General features: G+C 45.1%; 2 protein-coding genes across 3 annotated transcripts in view; one reads left to right on the forward strand and one right to left on the reverse strand.

The window, feature by feature from the left end:
* Positions 1-1,729, forward strand: part of LOC310793516 (fibrinogen-like protein 1) — a 6,703-nt gene extending 4,974 nt beyond the window's left edge. For both annotated transcript variants that reach the window (XM_083655316.1, XM_083655315.1), the window contains exons 5-6: positions 550-758; positions 1,269-1,729. In XM_083655316.1, coding sequence (XP_083511442.1) covers positions 550-758; positions 1,269-1,524 — 465 coding nt within the window. In that variant the 3' untranslated portion in view covers positions 1,525-1,729. The remainder of the gene's footprint in view (positions 1-549; positions 759-1,268) is intronic.
* Positions 1,730-2,247: 518 nt separating this feature from the next.
* Positions 2,248-20,000, reverse strand: part of LOC310793729 (microtubule-associated tumor suppressor 1 homolog A-like) — a 76,195-nt gene continuing 58,442 nt past the window's right edge. The window contains exons 8-16 of the mRNA XM_083655593.1: positions 18,686-18,752; positions 11,933-12,056; positions 10,602-10,692; positions 7,782-7,887; positions 7,484-7,557; positions 6,471-6,569; positions 6,076-6,192; positions 5,316-5,413; positions 2,248-4,222 (exon numbers count right to left, since the gene is read on the reverse strand). Coding sequence (XP_083511719.1) covers positions 4,006-4,222; positions 5,316-5,413; positions 6,076-6,192; positions 6,471-6,569; positions 7,484-7,557; positions 7,782-7,887; positions 10,602-10,692; positions 11,933-12,056; positions 18,686-18,752 — 993 coding nt within the window. The 3' untranslated portion in view covers positions 2,248-4,005. The remainder of the gene's footprint in view (positions 4,223-5,315; positions 5,414-6,075; positions 6,193-6,470; positions 6,570-7,483; positions 7,558-7,781; positions 7,888-10,601; positions 10,693-11,932; positions 12,057-18,685; positions 18,753-20,000) is intronic.

Here is a 20,000-nt window from a genome sequence, read left to right on the forward strand (position 1 = left end):
TCCTCCCAGACCGCAACCTCTCAAACAAGTGGTGGCCTGGATGGGAGCTGTCCTTCATTATTTTCGTTGCCTTGGCTCTGCAACGTTTGAGGTAAATGTCCTCCATGTGTGTGTGTGTGTGTGTGTTCCCTATACCAGTGATACTCAACGAGCGATGCACATGTGAATTTTAAACCTATCCAGAGTTATTAATCAAAAACCAAAAGAGCTAACACTGAACACTGTGTCAGTGTCAGTGTGTCAGTGTCACTGTGTCAGTGTTCACTCTGTGCACACTGAACACTTCACTGAACTATTTGGGGCCCTTTTGGCCCTGATGACTTTTGTTCCAAATTAAATAAAGATATCTATTTTTTTTTTTCAATGAATGTCAACAATGTTGTTCCTTATTGTCATCCACATGTTTATACGCTTTCATATAAAACATTTAATTGAATACTAAAGTACGGTTATTTTTTGTTTTGGTTGTCCGGTAAAGTTGGTCAAATGTCACTCGCGCCCCTCTGGTTCTCGCCATAATCAAGTAGACTAAAAGCTCTCTCCTGTCAGGACCAGTACCAGCTCCACGTGGGAGCGTACAGCGGGGATGCGGGGGATGCTCTGGCCAAGGCGCACGGCCCCCCCTCTGCAGGGCAGAAGTGGACCGGCCCAGGGTCGGGGTCAGGCGGGGTCAAATTCAGCACGTACGACCACCCCAGCGACGACGACGGCGACGCCAAGTGTATCAGATACGACAAGGCAGGCTGGTGGTTTAGCAGGTGAGACATGGATGCCAGCTGCTTCCCATATTGTAGGAGCAAAATGTTTTGTCTTCCAGCTGGTGGAGGAGCGATAAGGGACCACGATTCTAACAGGGTTCCCACAGGTCCTTGAAATCCTCGAAAGTTTTGAGAATTTGAGGAAAAAGCAAGGCATTGAACGTTTTTGAAAATAGCCAAATACACATGGGCCATCGAAAGTGTTTGAATTTATATATTTTGTGTGAGAATTTAAAAAAAAAATCTTTAGATTTTTTTTTTACAAAGTGTATCACAGCACAGTTGAGAATTGTGTTTAATTGTCTGTGAGCTTCTGTAAAGCCTGCTAGTTCTCAATCTAAAAAGTATCTAAAAAGTGGTGAATTAGACCTAGAAAGACCTTGAATTTGATGTGAAAGAAGGTGTGAGAACCCTGTTCTAAACACCAATATGCCTTTGAAAGAAGCTACACAATTAGGTCAGCCATTCTGTCCTTTCTCTTCATGTGCTCTTCTCCTCTCCCCGTCACAGGTGTGAGTCGGGGAACCCCAACGGCCATTACTACAAGGGACCGTACCAAGCGATGACCGAGGACGGGGTGGTGTGGTACACATGGCACGGTTGGTGGTACTCCATCAAATCCGTGGTCATGATGGTGCGAGCTGCCGACCTGCAGCATCCACCGCCGGTCATCGGCCAGCTACCCGAACAACTTCACCCGGGGAAAACGGCGAGCGGCATCATCGACCTCCCCCGCGGGCGACGGGCGAAAAGCAAGCGAAGCTGAGGGGATAATTACTTTGTAACTGAGCAGCTTTCTTATGTCATTTTGAAGTCTGCAATTTTACTTTTATATTAAGCATGTTTTGACTGTTTCAATTTGCAGCCATTCCAGAGACAATTTGTGAAACAAAGGTAAGGGAAAGTGAGTCCATTTAGATGTAGAGAAGACACCAGCATCAATGATCAATTGTGTTGATTCAAGCATTAGTTTGTAGGATGCACTTGATTATGTCAAATATTCTTTGTAATAAAAATAACCTAGTTTTGAACTCTTGTCTCATTTTGCATTGCATGGAATATATCGACACCATTTCGAGTGAAACCCAAATGGTCTCAGCAGCAGGAAGGCTGCACTCACCATCATGACATCTGTTCCTCTCTTGTCTCTTTGGTATCTTTGATATAAACTTTAAAGCATCAAACTGGCCGGGTTGGTAAACATGAGCGAGCTGTGTGCAGTTTAGTTTACTGACAACAAACACACAGGATTTCTGGGTACTGAAAGTTCAAATGTTCCTAACAGTTCTCCTAACTCATACACAGACCTCTCTATATACATTGTGAAAGTGTACTTCATTTCATTTTAGGCATTCTTTTCTACCAAACATTTGTTTTCATGTTGTATTTCTCATTCCTCATAACATTTCCAATTCCCTCTCTGGCAAATTGTCCCATAATTTTCCCAATATAGTTAAGATCTTGACAATCTTAGCATAAGATCCAGAACTGCAGGTTAGAGCAACGTTTTAATAACAGAAATAAAACATAATGTAGATATGATCCGAGCTCATATTTGTGTTTATTCTACAGTATGTCCAAAACAAAACGGAACAGAACATGGTACACTGAGGCATTCTGGGTACATCTGCGGTTCATCGGGATAAACAACAGACAAAGTTATACTTTTCTTTTCTGGATTCAGTTAATTAATAGAGGCCAGTTTCTATCAGGTGCAGATGAGTCTGAGTGTTGGACAGAAGTTTCTGTGGAAATAAAATAATTGCAATCCTCACATGTTTGTGTTTGCCTACATTTAACCCTAAAGCACAGCCAGATCATTCATTTGTCAGTCTAGGAATCAAATGGTCAGCATCTTTGGTGATTTCAGGGTGCACCCCTCTGTTACTTTGAGAGAAAACGAAGGGGAAACAGCAAACTGTATTTTGGACACAGGATCCTGGACTAAGAGGCCATTTACACCTGGCGTTAACATGTGGTTTCTGCCATCAGATTGCAATCAGATTGTGTTTTATCACTTGAAAGTACAGGTGTAAACACCCCCAAAACGCATTGAAGAAGGATTGCAATCTGATCGGCCAAACCACCTCCGGAGGTGGTCAGGGATGCATTGTGTACACATTGAACACAAGTGTAAATGCAATGTGTCCTCTCAATCTGGATACAGCAACTGTATGCGGATTGAGAGGACACCCATTTCTGCCATCAGATTGCAATCTGATGGCAGAAAACGCATGTTAACGCCAGGTGTAAATGGAATCAGGTTAATGTGGTCAAGTACAATCTGATTGCAATCTGATGGCAGAAAACGCATGTTAACGCCAGGTGTAAATGGCCTCTAAGATTTCATTTGCATCAGATATCAAACAGTATTTTGGACACAGGATCCTGGACTAAGATTTAATTTGTATCAGACTTAACATCAAAGGGTGATTACATTCCACATCGTTGATTAAGGTAGAAGTTGTCAGGAACTCACGAGGGGGAACAGGTATAGGGGTTGACAGTTCATTAGTTCATTGACAATTCACATTGAGAATAACACACGCTGAACATTTGTTCCTCATTGGCCCGTCGAGGACATGCAGGTAATCCACCTCCTCCAGAGGTCCGTGGTGGATCAGTCAGTGATTGAGCTTCGCTCTTTGGAAGGAAGAAAGAAAAAACAAAAGAAAAACCTCACACCCTTTAGAAGAAAGGGGGAACCCAAACACGTTTCTTTTGAGTTCCTTCCCACAAGCCTGCATGCCCCACATGTTGTCCAAGGTCGTTTCTCACCCGTCTCTTTAGAATGTGAGGGTGCGTAAGAGGACGAAAAACTATACAACAACAACAACAAGAAGAAGGTAAGGATAGTGAGATGCTATGTACAGACCCTGAGGTGTGCCTGTTGCTTTCTCTTCCTTCAGAAAAAGGAGAAAGGTTGGTTGGAGAGGCCAGGCGTTTGGTAGACAGACAGAGAGAGACTGAGGCGAGCGTGAGGCCAGTCCCACGCTCACAACGCAGTCCCAACTTAAGTGCATCCATGCCACTGCAACGTCTTTTCGCGTTCAAAACAAACGTGTTTAATGCCGTCCGTTTCATTCGACATGTACAAGGTCGTCACGGGATTCATATCCAGAGCAGAGCGGGGATTGAACGTCTCTCTGTCTCTGTATTTGGAATAGCTTTGATCCTTGAGAGGCAGGAAGGGGATGGGGGGTGGGGGGGGGAACTGGGGAGCGTCTGTAGGGGGAAGCCGCGGGCGCTATCTGGGCGACGCGCTGGCGGCTGTGGCGGGGAAGGAGGCAGAGTTCCGTGGCGAGGGGAAGGGCGAGGTGGGCGACAGGCGGCGGGGGCTGGCCAGCAGGTCTCCGTTGTGCAGCTTCCACAGCAGCTCCTCGTTCTCCATGGACAGACGCTTGTTCACCTTGGACTCTTTCTGCAGTGTCTGCTGGAGCATGGCCTGCTCGCTGGACAGCTGCCTGCAGGGGGGGGGACAGAGAGCACAGGGTGTGATGGGGCTGCTCGGTGATGCAAGGCGCCCTCTGGTGGCCATATTGGATTGCCTTCTTGGCAACAATAGCGTAGAACAGCTGATTGCATTGCTGAACCTGAGACCATTAGATTCAGAAACTGCTACCTAGCTGCAGTATCTGGAACTTTTTCATGTATGTTCACTTTCGTCTCAGCAACTGCCCTCTTTGGTTTGGATGTGCGTGCTTTTTTCTATCTGTTACATGATCTCTCTTTTTCTAGCCTGGTGGACGCATATTTAGTCATTATTATAAAACCCCACCCATGTGAAGTTGAAATCAAACACTTAGTTATTTGGCCCAGGTCTGATGGAAGCAGAGAAACGGAGGCAGACAGTCTTTGGATACTGATGGAGAAGACAGGTGCAGAGAAGAGGGAGACCCTGCTGCAGAACAGATGGCCTAAGTGATGCCTCTGCAGAACCATGAGTCACTCTCTCACTCCCACCCACCCACACACACACACACACACACAGGAGCAGCAGCAGCACGTACCTGGAGAGTGCAGCATCACTCTCTCACACACACACACACACACACACACACACACACACACACACACACACACAGGAGCAGCAGCACGTACCTGGAGAGTGCAGCGTCACTCTCTCACTCTCACACACACACAGGAGCAGCAGCACGTACCTGGAGAGTGCAGCATCACTCTCTCACTCCCCCTCCCCCCACACACACAGGAGCAGCAGCACGTACCTGGAGAGTGCAGCATCACTCTCTCACTCCCCCTCCCCCCACACACACAGGAGCAGCAGCACGTACCTGGAGAGTGCAGCATCACTCTCTCACTCCCACACACACACAGGAGCAACAGCACGTACTTGGAGAGTGCAGCGTCACTCTCTCACTCCCACACAGACAGACACACAGGAGCAGCAGCACGTACCTGGAGAGTGGAGCATCACTCTCTCACTCCCCCCCCCCCCCCCACACACACACAGGAGCAGCAGCACGTACCTGGAGAGTGCAGCATCACTCTCTCACTCCCCCCCCCCCCACACACACACACAGGAGCAGCAGCACGTACCTGGAGAGTGCAGCGTGTTTGTCCATCCTGGCTCTGTAGTCCTCGTTCTCCTGTTGGACCTTCGTCAGACACTCCTCTAGCTTCACATTACTGTCCACCTGGAACACACACACACACACACACACACACACACACACACACACACATGGCTATTCAGTGTTTGTGTTCAGGGTGCTGACACACGTTTAGATCATGGGACACTAAAACTGGGGATGATGAAATGTACCATATTCATACATGTAATTTATGCACGTGATCACAATGTTGCATTAGCATGGATTCAGGTGAAGGGCTTCCCATAGACAGCAGTGTAGAAACCATCTATTCTACCATGTTTAGTGTCAGTCTGCTTCCCATAGACAGCAGTGTAGAAACCATCTATTCTACCATGTTTAGTGTCAGTCTGCTTCCCATAGACAGCAGTGTAGAAACCATCTATTCTACCATGTTTAGTGTCAGTCTGCTTCCCATAGACAGCAGTGTAGAAACCATCTATTCTACCATGTTTAGTGTCAGTCTGCTTCCCATAGACAGCAGTGTAGAAACCATCCATTCAACAATGTTTAGTGTCAGTCTGCTTCCCATAGACAGCAGTGTAGAAACCATCCATTCAACAATGTTTAGTGTCAGTCTGCTTCCCATAGACAGCAGTGTAGAAACCATCCATTCTACCATGTTTAGTGTCAGTCTGCTTCCCATAGACAGCAGTGTAGAAACCATCCATTCTACCATGTTTAGTGTCAGTCTGCTTCCCCCTCACCAGTTTGTCCATGTCCATCAGCTTCTTGTCCTTCTGGTGCAGCTGGTTGCTCTTGATCTCTAGCACCACCTTCAGGCTATCCAGCTCCTGCTCCAGGTACAGCGTGTGGGAGTCCTTCTGCCCGGGCGGGGACACAGTTACATTAGGCCAGATGAATATATATATATATATATATATATATATATATATATATATATATATATATATATATATATATATATATATATATCCTTGTAGATTTTCTGATGTGTGTCCTCAGTAGGGACGTGATGCCATTCCAGACCAGCAGAGGGCAGCCATGTTCAGCAGAACTCTGCCATGGCAGTTGAGTGCTCTGGTGGTTTTAGCGCAGTGTGCAGATCAGGGTAAGAATGATGATGTTCATAATGACTCACCAGGTTCTTGTCGGTGAGGATCCGCCGCCTCCTCTCCTCCTCCGCTCTCAGCTTCTCGTTCAGGGCCTCCTTCTCCGATGACAGCTCGGCTATTTTCTCCTGGGAGGAGGAAGGGAGGGAGGGAGGGAGAGGTATTAGATGAAAAGGAAAGAAGAGAGCTAGTTACTCGTCAGTGTTCAACTAATGAAGTACCAATATACAATATGGTTTTACTAGGAGTAGGATAAAAACTTGGTAAGAGCATCATGAATGATAAGTTTGATTTCTGTAATCAGTTTCAACTTCAATCAATTCAATCATTCCATACAAATCCAGAAAACAGAATTTATATTCAAGTCGTTTGCTGGAACAAATCTCGTCACTTTCAATGCAAGTCATTTACACAATCACAAGATCTCAAGTCAAGACTTTTTTTTTCAAATTGAGTCCCAAGTCACCAGAATCTAAGTCAAGTCTCAAGTCTTCTCTCCATGCATCAAGTCAAGTCTCAAACAACTCAAATTGTGACTTGAGTCCCCACCTCTGATGCATTACATATTTAAAAAGTGATTTTGTTGGCAATAGTGTATTCAAATGTAGGATGGGGAGGGGTCATTCTGACATACAGTACTAGATGACAGTTTTCATTGGCTCGATGTTAAATTGCAGGGTTCTTTGGAATGCTCTGGTATCACAGCAGAGCCAATAGATTCCAACTAAATTATAATTTGCCTGTCAAAACCCATCAGCGGTTAGGTAGGGAGTCCATTTGAATCTTCTAACAAACCAACAGCCGGGAGGAAACACTGGACCTCTTAACTGTTCACTCATTGGATAAGAGCATCGGTGACATTGCTGTATACGGTATAATATACTTCAAAGGTGGGTGTATGCATTTCCAGGTACATGCATTATTTATGGACGTTGGACTACTTTAAAAATGAGTAAATAAGCTAAAAATGACAAAGATAATACAACTGGTTTTATGTACTTTTGAAACCATAACTGTAAATTAATACACGAGAGTCCCTTACAGAGAGAGAGGCTTCAGTCTCCTTCAGTGTTTTCTCCAGGTTCTGCAGGTCTGTCTGCTGGGTCACCTTCAGCTCTGCACACACACACACACACGCACACACACACACACACACACACACACACACACACACACACACACACACACACACACACACAATATTGATATTACATCATTGTTTTAGGCCTGGAATTGAAAGATATTTCACTTTATACCATTTTCTGATTGGCTGGCAGATGTGTGACTGAAACACTAGCTGGCCAACATGTACAAGTCAGACTGATTTCAACTGGACATACCTTGTACGGAGGTGTCATGCTGCCGTTTGAGCGACTCCATTGTCTGGCTGTGACACACTTCCTGCTTCTTCCTCTCTGCTTCCTGTCGGCTCCTCAGCTCCTCCACCTGGAGAACACAGGTAGCCACAGGGTCAGCACCACGTGAAGATGCCTTTACTATTAAACACTGTGCTGATACCGTCGCGTCACTACTGAGCGTCGCCATGGAACCAGATCAACCTTTAATGGCGAGATCAGCTCCATGTTATTCTGCTGTAGTAATCACAAATGAGACGCTTGACCATCACTATTTCACAAGCTCTCCATCCAAATTACATTATTTGCACTTTGCAATGACACTTTGACATTGTTTTCATTCTCACAGCCAACGCCACTTCTACACAGATTTGTGTCCCAGATATAAACTGAATTCTGCAGTCAGACTTTGTTGTCATTGAACAATACTATTGAACCGTATTGTGAGATAAGCACATGGTCCCATCTCTAACCGATAGTGAAGTTAAAGACCTGGTGAAGGCAAAATTGTTCTTCTGGTTCCTTCAGTGTGATGTTTGAGCTTCACTGTGCAGAATGACATCTGTGCAGAGTTTGACACTAGAAGGCTGTTTTCACATCCATCTGCTGAAAGTGAAAAGTTTGTCTGTGCTGAAAATCACAGTTTTAGGGGGCGGGGCCTACGAGCTGTTTGTGACATCACAAACAGTTTGGAAGCCAATCCCTGTCCAATATTCATCTTACACAAGTGTGATGTGGAAACCTGAAGCCTCCAGTGCACTATACACTGAGAATGGACTTTACAGTGAAGTAGGAGACATAGTGTGTTCAGCAGGAAAACCTTTGAGATGAAATATATTTGCATGTTCATAGACTCTGGACACAAATGATTATAGAAAGTAGAGTAATAGATCTTAAAAGATTTCTTTAGGGCTCTTTAAATGACGCTAACTCATTGCACATTAAAAAGGCAGAAATGGATGAAAAGTCATGATTGTGACTAGAAAATGACCTGCCTCCCATCCACGTTCCACGCTGCCGTGTTTGACTGCAATCAACCGCATCAGAGACGCACTGTAACCATGGTGATGGTCATAAATCTCCACTAGAGATGTTTTTATGAGCAGCTGGGTGGTGCGTGTGTGTGTGTGTGTGTGTGTGTGTGTGTGTGTGTGTGTGTGAGAGAGAGAGAGATAGAGGGAGAGAGAGAGAGAGAGCCAGCGCAGGTTATGAGATCAGGGAGCTACTAAATCACAGCTTTTATGGGTCGCGCTATGACATCACAACTTCCCCTGAACCAATCACAGCTCAGTCTGGAGGGGGCGGGACAGCGTCTCTGGAGGCGTCGCCGCTGTGTTGAATGAATACTAAACAGAAAGAAGCTAATTAGACAGTGCAGGTGTTCCTATTCAAGTCGACGCTCTCCACAGCGTCTTCGGCTGCTGTGTTGAAATAGAGACAGTCGGCATGTGTGGGAACGCCCACAAAATGTTATACGGCAGGCGTGCGAGTGGGGTAAAACCGCCCATATATCTCAATGGGCTGACTCACGAAAGGACGGTGCTGCGGCTCTACACTACAGGATTGGGGATTCTAGAGTAGGTACATAGACGTATGTTCAGATGTGCGTTTACTGCGGTGGTTGAATCGCCCCTGATCCTGTCTGCCTGGGCTGGGCTAGCAGCTAAATGCTAACTATGCTGAATGGGGAGAACGGGGGGGATTTACCCCACCATGACCACGCCCCCAGCCAGCTACGCCAACGTCTATGACGAGACATTGACTGTATCTATGATCTGAGATACAGCGCTGGAGATTCAGAAAGCTAAACACAAGACGGTGCTCTCTTAAGGCTCTCAGGCAGCCATCTTAGGTGTACAGCAGTACATTCAGGGTTCCCACACCATCTAATTCAATGACTTTCCAGGCAAAATTCCCTCAAATTCAAGGAACCATCGTTTGAGACACAGAGGTTTTCTAATGAGATCTAGCAGGCTTTACAGAAGCTCACAGACGACAACAAAGGCCACGTTTAGACGACAACGGTCTCTGCATAAAACTGCAAACTGTTGTTGCGTTCTGGCCTTTGACTCTGCATTTATACACAGCGTTTGGGATAAAGATTTGTGTGCAGACTGCAACTGCAAATGTCATCACCAATTCCAAGCAGTGTCAAGTCAGCCAGAATAAATTGGAAATTTCCGGTTCGAACCTTCACAATAATTGCAATTAAATAAATTAATAGGCTAGCCTTATTGATGCACGTTGTAACGTTTTTGTGTTGTGTGTGATCCGAAATACACAGAACACAGAGAAATCTGAAGAATATCTGCTGCCTTCGAAAAGTCAATTTTAACCCGTAGTGAGTCGACTGTTCTGTTTTTAGCATAAATTCAAGCATTTTCAATGACCCATGTCTATTTATGTCTATCTCAATTTCACACATTGTCAAGACCTGTGGGAACCCATTAGATTCTATAATCAAATCCACATATCAAATGTCATGCTGCATTGTGTGTGGCAATACCATCTTTGTTTGCCATGTCGTGTTCAACTCTGCAATTATTTCATAATAAAAGCTGATTTTATGGGAGAGTCGTACATGTCAGAGGGGAAAAGTTTAACGAGACAAGTGCGGAAAAACTTGCTCGTAAGTAAGTAATTGTAATGATGTGGAGAATGCATGACATTTGATAAAGAGAATGTGTGTGTGTGTGTGTGTGTGTGTGTGTCTGTGTGTGTGTGTGTGTGTGTGTGTGTGTGTGTGTGTGTGTGTGTGTGTGTGTGTGTGTGTGTGTGTGTGTGTGTGTTGGTATGTGCTCTGACCTGTTGCTCCATCAGCACCCGACATTTGTCAGCCTCCTCTTGGTATGTCTGGTGGACTTTGTCCCACTCCGTTTGGTAAAAACTCCTCAACCTGAGACAAAAAGCATTGGCACAATTATTAATTAACAAAATTAATTAATTCATTAGTATTAATATTATATATTAATTCTATATTATATTATTATTATTATATATTAATTATAATGATTATTAATTATTATTAATTAATTATTATTCATTAACAAAAAACATTGGCACAATTATAGACACAGTGTACTTCCAGAGATTAAGAACAAATGGAAAAATTGGAGGCTTTAATTTTTATACATCACGTTGAGCAACAGTTCAGACAAGTGAAGGCAAAACCTAATCCATCAGTTAATAGCTCAATGGCACGTCAGCAGGTGAATTGACCCAATCACTGTGACGTTGCGTTAACGGTAACAGTCACTTCTGAGTTAGTCTCTCCCCAGACTCAAATATTACGTTGAATCGCTGCGCTCCGCATACTACATAAGTGAGTCTGTGCCAGTCAACAGCCACTGCTGGTTTTGAAGGCGGGTTGAAATTGAATGAGTGACAGGTCGTAGCACCGATGAGAGAGCAAATGGGCTGCACCTCCCGTGTTGTCTGATCGCAAAGTCGTTACTGATTGGAGAGGACTGAATCCATCACTGGCATATGACTGGCCAAGTGAACGGTTCCCTCCCATAACCAGCTGGCTGAGGGAAAGTGTCCCAGACCCAGAGAGAGCTCTGCAACATGCAGTAACGTAGTGTATCAGCGTTAAGAACTCTCATGGGTCTGGCGTCGAGACTACTTCTGAGTAGACAACTGGCGATGGATTTGAATTGCAGAGATATCGGCAAACTTGTTTATTGTTTATTTCCGTTGTCATTTTCAGCCGTAACTATAACGTATAAGATATATACCATAGTTAGCATAGCACAGTGGTATGACCTAGCTAACGTTTCTGCTGTGTTTATTTCATAGCCTATACTGTTTTAGCCTCTTTGATAAACCAAATGTAACGTTACCCAAAAATGACAGGCTGGTGGGACTAACTGCTAGTTTTGGGTAAACTCAAGCTGTTATTTTCTTTAGTCTGTGGCCCGACAGCTAAATTATGTCTCCAAACTAACGTGAGTGAAAGTGTTGTTATTAATGAGATATGAAAGCATCAAACGTGCATTTTAGACTCAACCACTTTCGCTTTATCTCAGTTGTTCCTAGCACTGTTTGCTCCACACCATTAAACTGTAGCTATATACATGTATAGGGGTTTTCTAGGCAGAAGATACTGGAAACAAACATTGTGATTTGGTCAATACCTGTTCTCCAGCTGCACCAGTTCCTCCCTGTGCTGCTCCTCCAGGCTCTTCAAGGCCTCCTCCAAACCGAGGCGCACCTCCTCCTTCTCCTTCTGCAGACGCTCGCAGCACTGGGATGACGACACTGGGCCCAGAGCAGAGGAGAACAGTTATTCTGTTGCACTTTATAACGAAGGTTCCCAAATGTTCTCGTGTCGAGTATCTCCCAAAAAGAATCACACCCAGCTGTTGAAGTAAGCGGTGCAGGTTTGTGCAGGTCGGACCCTTTTTAAAGATTTTTTTTAGGGCATTTTTGCCTTTATTGATAGGACAGTAGGTAGACAGGAAATGTGAGGAGAGAGAGAGGAGATGACGTGCGGCAAAGGACCAGGGGTCGGATTCAAACCCGAGTGGGCCGCGCGAGGGACTAAGCCTTAGTGGTATGCGCTCTACCAGGTGAACCACGCCGCAGGTCGGACCCTTCTCCCCCACCCCCCTGTGCATGTGTGCGTGTGTGCGTGCTTCACCGGCTTTGAGCCACTTTCTGTCTCCACTCTCAGTTCCTTGTAGAGCTGGGGGGAGGGGCCTAGTCTACTTCTCGTGCGCACATCTCGGCTTAAACTCACATGTCACTTATAGAAGAGGCTGCACTGCTTAAATAAGATTGATCGGTTTTTGCCGAACGACACACAACAGTTGTTTATGCGGAGACCCTTCAGAAGCAGGTCTGTAGCCCATCTTGGTACTGTAGCTCGACCCATAGATGAAGAAAGCAGGCTTTAGTGGCCTGATCCTTAAGCCAAACACTAATGCAAGGATACAGCAACTATGGAAAGCTGAAGCATGGGACTGGAGCATGGAGCTACAACAAGAACCTTTCTATACTGACGCACTGTAAAACTATCCATCTGAAGTTATTTAGTGCAGTACTGAGCAAATGAGGCGTGATACTTTCACTTGTTTTCCAAGGCAAGTCAACAAGATTCAAGAATATTGTTGAGCTAAGTGTTAGCCTCTTGATAATAATAATAATAAGATGGGACACCCAATTTTAAGATCGTGTCACTTTAGAAAATGTTCAAAAGGAGTGAAACTGCCCTGGAAATTCAAATATTTCACATTTGGCAGATTTTTTTCAGCTTATTTTGGGGAAAATAAGGTTTTAAGACTATACTAGTCCAAATGACTTCTTGAAGAGTTTGGGGATCAGCTACTTACAGTATTACTACACAAGCATCAGTAGGCAAGCCACACGAGGGCAGGATTTGGGTGGCTTGGGGACCAGATGAAGACCAGAGACATCACTGAGCTACTCCAATATGTCTGCTTGGAGTCTTGGAGCCATCATCTACACCAGGGGTGCCCAACCAGTCGATCGAGGTCTACTGGTCGACCGCGGACTGACCCCAGGTCGATTGCGAGGGGTGTCAAAAATCGATTATTAAAAAAGTGAGACAAAATAAATCATGTATTGGGGAAAAAAAGGGATGCATCGATTTAAGATGCATCGAGATGCATCGATAATCGTAATCGAATCGAATCGTAGCCCTCTGAATCGTAATCGAATCGAATCGTGAGGGCAGTGAAGATTCACAGCCCTAATGTCAAGTGGTTGTGAGGGAAAGTGTTGTGAGGTTAGTTACTGCAGGCTGGAAACGATGTGTGTGCGTTTGCGATGTTGAAACTGGACTGGTAGCTCTCGGGAGGCTGGCTACTTGAAAAGTAGATCTTGGGTCAAAAAAGGTTGGGCACCCCTGATCTACATAGTGTGAGAGCCAACGCACGCACGCAGCAATACAAGGCAACGGTCACATCGCATTATGTCAATGTGAAGACGAGAATACAGATTGTGTGGAGATGGGACATGCCTGGAGGAATCAGTGTTTGAACAGGTAATGATGAACAGCATATTTTCTGTGTGTGTGTGTGTGTATGTATGTATGTGTGTGTGCGTGTGTGCGTGTGTGTGTGTATGTATGTGTGTGCGTGTGTGTCCTTCAGCATACCGACAACCACATTCCAGTTTAATTAGTCGCACAGCAGACATGCGCTCCAACCCCAAAAACATCTGTAAGTCAAGTCAGAGGTATGCAGCAGACTCACTCCTCCCTTGACTGATTTCTCCTCTCACAAGCACATGCATGCTTCCCTGGGAGGCACCGATATGGACACTTTGACCGATACCTGGCCGATATGGCCGATAACAGATATTTACTGATGTCGATATGATGAAAAGTAGTCTTAGTTTTTTAAATTTCCAAAACATTTGGAAAAGCCTATAAATCATAGATTTACCGCATTGTTTCCTCTCAATATGAAAACTTTGTACGATACCACTAACCGATATTAACATTGTGGTGTTATTTTGCTCATCGGACCGATATCGATATATTAATAGTAGTATAGTAGATAGTCACTTTTAACCAGTTCGAGTTTCTCTGGTGTCAGTGTGAATGCCTGTCCCCGTGCTGATAGAGACACACAGACATGTCCCTCTGAACAGAGCCCTCTGGTGTCAGTGTGAACACCTGTCCCCGTGCTGATAGAGACACAAAGACATGTCCCTCTGAACAGAGCCCTCTGGTGTCAGTGTGAACGCCTGTCCCTGTGCTGATAGAGACATAAAGACATGTCTCTCTGAACAGAGCCCTCTGGTGTCAGTGTGAACACCTGTCCCTACTGATAGAGACACAAAGACATGTCCCTCTGAACAGAGCCCTCTGGTGTCAGTGTGAACGCCTGTCCCTGTGCTGATAGAGACATAAAGACATGTCTCTCTGAACAGAGCCCTCTGGTGTCAGTGTGAACGCCCATCCCTGCTGATAGAGACACAAAGACATGTCTCTCTGAACAGAGCCCTCTGGTGTCAGTGTGAACGCCTGTCCCTGCTGATAGAGACACAAAGACATGTCCCTCTGAACAGAGCCCTCTGGTGTCAGTGTGAACGCCTGTCCCCGTGCTGATAGAGACACACAGACATGTCTCTCTGAACAGAGCCCTCTGGTGTCAGTGTGAACGCATGTCCCTGTGCTGATAGAGACACAAAGGCATGTCCCTCTGAACAGAGCCCTCTGGTGTCAGTGTGAACGCCTGTCCCCGTGCTGATAGAGACATAAAGACATGTCTCTCTGAACAGAGCCCTCTGGTGTCAGTGTGAACGCCTGTCCCCGTGCTGATAGAGACACAAAGACATGTCCCTCTGAACAGAGCCCTCTGGTGTCAGTGTGAACGCCTGTCCCTGTGCTGATAGAGACACAAAGACAACAGCTGTGACCAGCTTACACACAAGCTTATACAGCATGTTACTTGTGCGCTCGTGTGGCGGCAGGTGCTTGGCAGGTGGTGGTGTGGAATAATGACATCATGTCAAGAGGACCCCGCCCCCCTTCTTCCCAATAACCATAATAAAAATGTTTGCCAACAGTGTGTGTGTGTGTGTGTGTGTGTGTGTGTGTGTGTGTGTGTGTGTGTGTGTGTGTGTGTGTGTGTGTGTGTGTGTGGGATGTCTAGTCTGGGGACAGAACGCAAAAATGAAACTAGAGACAGCGTGAATGCATGCACCGTGGACCATGCCATGCTGCTTCTGTTGCTTGCACGTCTAGATGAAATGTATACTTATTTTTCAAGTCAAGGTGGTCCAACTCATGCAAATGTTTCCCTTTTGAATATATGATGAGAGGGTAAAAGCTGAATTCAGATACAGATCTTCCACCTTTATTTTTGGTTGTAAAGATTTATTTTTTATTTTTTTGTTGCTTAAGATTAATTTTGCCTACAGCTCACCGTCGCTCTCTTTATCCTGCTGACATGGTAGTAGCAATAAAACTCCAACGGATCAAAAGGTCAAAGGTGTCAAGTTGAATCCCTCTTCTAGGCTAGCAGACATGTTTAGGTTTACAGCGTGTCTTACATAAGCACATGGTGATGATGGAAGAAGTGACTGTAACCTGTCGAGGCAAATATTTTCACTCAGCAGTCTAACAGCATCGCCCACTTGGAGCTTTGGAAATGTTCTCAGCACATTTCTTTCAGATTTTAGCATTTGTTTCAATGCTTGAAAGTGTTTGAAAGTGGGGCGTCTGGGTAGTGTAGAGCAGGGGTTCCCAACCGTTTTTGTGCCAAGGACCGGTAGATACATCGAAAAAAAAGTTTCGGAATGGTTGTCAATTTTAATCGTTTTAGTTACATATATATGTACTCACCAGGTGGCGACAAAGGGTAAATAACAGCCTTTTGTGTTGTACTGTATGTAGCCTATACAGTATTTATGTTTTTGTTTCAACTACAAACATAAATAAACGTCACCTTTAAACTATGTTTCAACTACCACACACAGCCTATAATATTATAGCCTATGTTTATAAAAAAAAAAAAAAAATGGACCGGGCTCATGGCCCGGTACCAAATGCGTTGCGGCCGCTAGCGGGCCGCGGCCCGGTGGTTGGGAACCACTGGTGTAGAGGTAAGAGCACTCGCCTACCAACGCAGAAACCCGGGGTTCAGTTACTGGCAGCAGCACCTCTGGTTTGGTCAGACGTCCCTACAGTCACTATTGGCCATGTTTGCGGGTGGGAAGCGGTGGGGGTGGGGTATGAGTCCTGGTCCTTGCACTAGTGCCTCCTCTGGTCGGTCGGGGGAGGGGAACTGGAGGGAATAAGTCCTGAAAGCCCTCGCTGTCAGGTGCTAATGGAGCGGCTGGTGACTGCACATGTATCAGAGGAAGCATGTAGTCTTACAACTACATCTTACAACGACAGGGACAGCAGGAGGAATTGGCCAAGGAGAAAAATACTGGGGGGAAACGTGATAGAAAGTGATTGAAAGTGTAATGGAGGGTGTATTTTAAGGCATTAAAGAAGTGATTCTTGCATTACACAGCGGCTTCCCTCTTCATCGTTTATATCTTGAACTATTGCGTTTTTGGGAACCCGATCATCTTACACTTTTTGTGTCTGGTAGCATTTGTTTCATGAATCAACGAACTGGCGTGCTCATCCCAACGTTTTAAAGCGTTCAACAAACGCTTTAAAACAAAGACAAAGAAAAACAAAGCATTTGTTTCATGTAAATCTACTGAGACTATAATTTCACATATTATTCCCCTCCTTATTACCCCGTAAAATGTCCCCCCCCCTTAACATTGGATATAGGTAGTTCAGGGGGGGCTCTGTGGCCACCAAGCTATGCTTGTAGACATGCAGCTCTAACCTGTTCAATGCTTCAATTTAGCAGACAGTCAAACGTCACCAGAAAACCATCATCCAGCAGACATTATGACCCCATGAAACTCGTCTTTCCCGTTCAGTTGGACTTGGAAAGCATGTCGGTTTACCAGACGCAGCTGTGTGTGTGTGTGTGTGTGTGTGTGCGTGTGCGTGTGCATGCGTGTGTGTGTGTGTGGTGACAGCAGCACAGGACCTATACATTGCTGACATTCCTCAGGCCTGTGTGTAAAGAGAGGAGGTCAAAGGTCAAACACGCAGTAAAAGAAGAGATTAAGAGTCACTGCTGCTCAAAATGACGGACGGGGGGAAAGTGGAGAGTTTGACTTTTGCTTTTCAGAGAGCTACTCCTCCACCGTGTGTGTGTGTGTGTGTGTGTGTGTGTGTGTGTGTGTGTGTGTGTGTGTGTGTGTGTGTGCACGTGCACGCGTCAGTGTATGTTTCTATGTACATTGTGTGGGTGTGTGAATGTCTACATGTTACCTACATAGGAGAGAGCGTGTGTGTGTGTGTGTGTGTGTGTGTGTGTGTGTGTGCGTGTGTGTGTGTACTTATGTACTTTTATTTATTGATCCTTTCTTTACGCAGGAAGCTCAACAGTCACATCATCTAGCAGTGCACCAAAAAGCTGAAATGTTGCTCATCTTTCTAGCAAATGGAGGTAAATTAAACGTCAGACTTGGAAGCAGTGTCCTGTCTTGTCTGAGGTGAAATGCAAACAAACTAGAGTCTTATGATCAAATGTTTCATGTCCTCTTTAAAGGATAATGTTCACCCAAAAATGAAAAATCAGTCATTATCTCCTCAGCCCCATGGCCATGGAGGAGTGAGCAGATAATGAAGCTATGCATTCACTCACTGACAGCGTGATGGCAGCTTGCCACACACACGGCGTACGGGAAGGTAGACACGCAAAGCTATCTTCTAAACATTTTTCTTAACTATCCACTATTGCACCTGCTGACACCTGTATTATACGGGTGCATTATGTGGTGTTATTGCAGTCTTGCTCGTCTGCTTCGGTAATGTTGAAGCGAGCCAATTAAGAACTTTGACTTGAGACCAGAGGATTTTCAACATCAATGGTTGAGTGACAGTTGTGAGCTCTCATCCAATCTTTGCAGTTGAAACACGAATACTAATCTAGCAGTCTACTGGTATCACTAATACTGATACCAGTAGACCGCTTCTTAACATCAACATGCCATAGTCAATTAATTGTGATATCTTGGTGTAATGAAACCATGGTGAAGATGATTGGTTGTCTCTATCTGACACCAGTGGTATTGTTAGTGTTAATGTTCCTCAAATGAAGACCACATAAGGGCTTAATGTTATAGGCACATGCACGACACACACATGTTGACACGTTACGGCCTGCGCTGTGGGCTTTAGTCGCCTTGGGCCTCTTGCTGAGAATGAAGAGCAGCCACCAGATCATGTGTTTTGAATGGCAGTTCAGCTCTCCTGGATAAGCCTCATAATGCATGTGTCATATGCAAAAGAGAAGGAAAGGGGGGGATGTGTGTCTGCTTTGAGAAGCACCACTTACCCAGTTCATCTCTGAGGTTTGACAACTCCACTGACAACTGCTTCTTCTGCTTCAGGGCCTCCTCGCGCTGCAGGGAGAGAGAGAGGTGCAGAAGACTTTCAGTGACGAGGCAGAGGTATGAGGCAGCATGAGCAGACTGCTGAAGGAAATGAAAGAGCGAGATGTGATCAGGAAGAGGAGCCCGTGCTTCTGGTTGGACGAGCACTTTTTCCCAGACTTCATTTCTACATTTGAAGATTTTGGTGTCAAGTATGATTTACACAGTCGTCTCTCCCCTACTGATTCTGATACATCGCTCTATAGCAGTGGTTCTGAAACTTTTTCATGTCAAGGACCCCTAAACTGAGACAACTTAACCACAGACTCCCCATTTGATGAGATGATGTATCTGCTTCTAGATGTTTTATTACAGAAAGTGTATGAAACCCATGACCAAAATCTGTCATTGTGTTACTTATGGATGGAATTAGGGATGCACCGATATGAAAAATTTGGCCGATGCCGATAACCGATATTAACATTGCTGTTATGGCCGAAAACCGATATTTACCGATGTCGATATGATCTGTATAAAACCACATTTTTATGATCATCACATTTTGTACATACTGAAAAACACATGTTAACACTGAATTTGAAAAAGTTATGCATTTCTTTATTTGCAAAGCCTTTGGAAAAGCCCATAAATCATAGATTTACTGCATTATTTCATATCAATGTGAAGAATTTGGCTGATAATGATAACAGATATTAACATTGCAACATCTGACCGATACCGATATGACCGATATGTTAAAAAATGACTAACATCCGCCGATACCGATATGATTGCCGATATATCGTGCATCCCTAGATGGAATCCATAAGATGCTCAGCTGAAGATCCCAGGGCCTGCAGGACAACCTGTGAACATGCTCAGCTGAAGATCCCAGGGCCTGCAGGACAACCTGTGAACATGCGCAGCTGAAGATCCCAGGGCCTGCAGGACAACCTGTGAACATGCTCAGCTGAAGATCCCAGGGCCTGCAGGACAACCTGTGAACATGCTCAGCTGAAGATCCCAGGGCCTGCAGGACAACCTGTGAACATGCGCAGCTGAAGATCCCAGGGCCTGCAGGACAACCTGTGAACATGCGCAGCTGAAGATCCCAGGGCCTGCAGGACAACCTGTGAACATGCTCAGCTGAAGATCCCTGGGCAAATGAGAGTGTATGACTGAATGAACAAATGAAAGAACCTGAAATATCACATCCCAGCTTCAGCAAACAGCGTCTGGGCAGGAAAACTTGTCACGCTGTTATGTTAAGCCAATGGT

Source organism: Poromitra crassiceps, assembly GCF_964638095.1.
Source record: "Poromitra crassiceps genome assembly, chromosome: 19".
Taxonomy (NCBI): Eukaryota; Metazoa; Chordata; class Actinopteri; order Beryciformes; family Melamphaidae; genus Poromitra; species Poromitra crassiceps.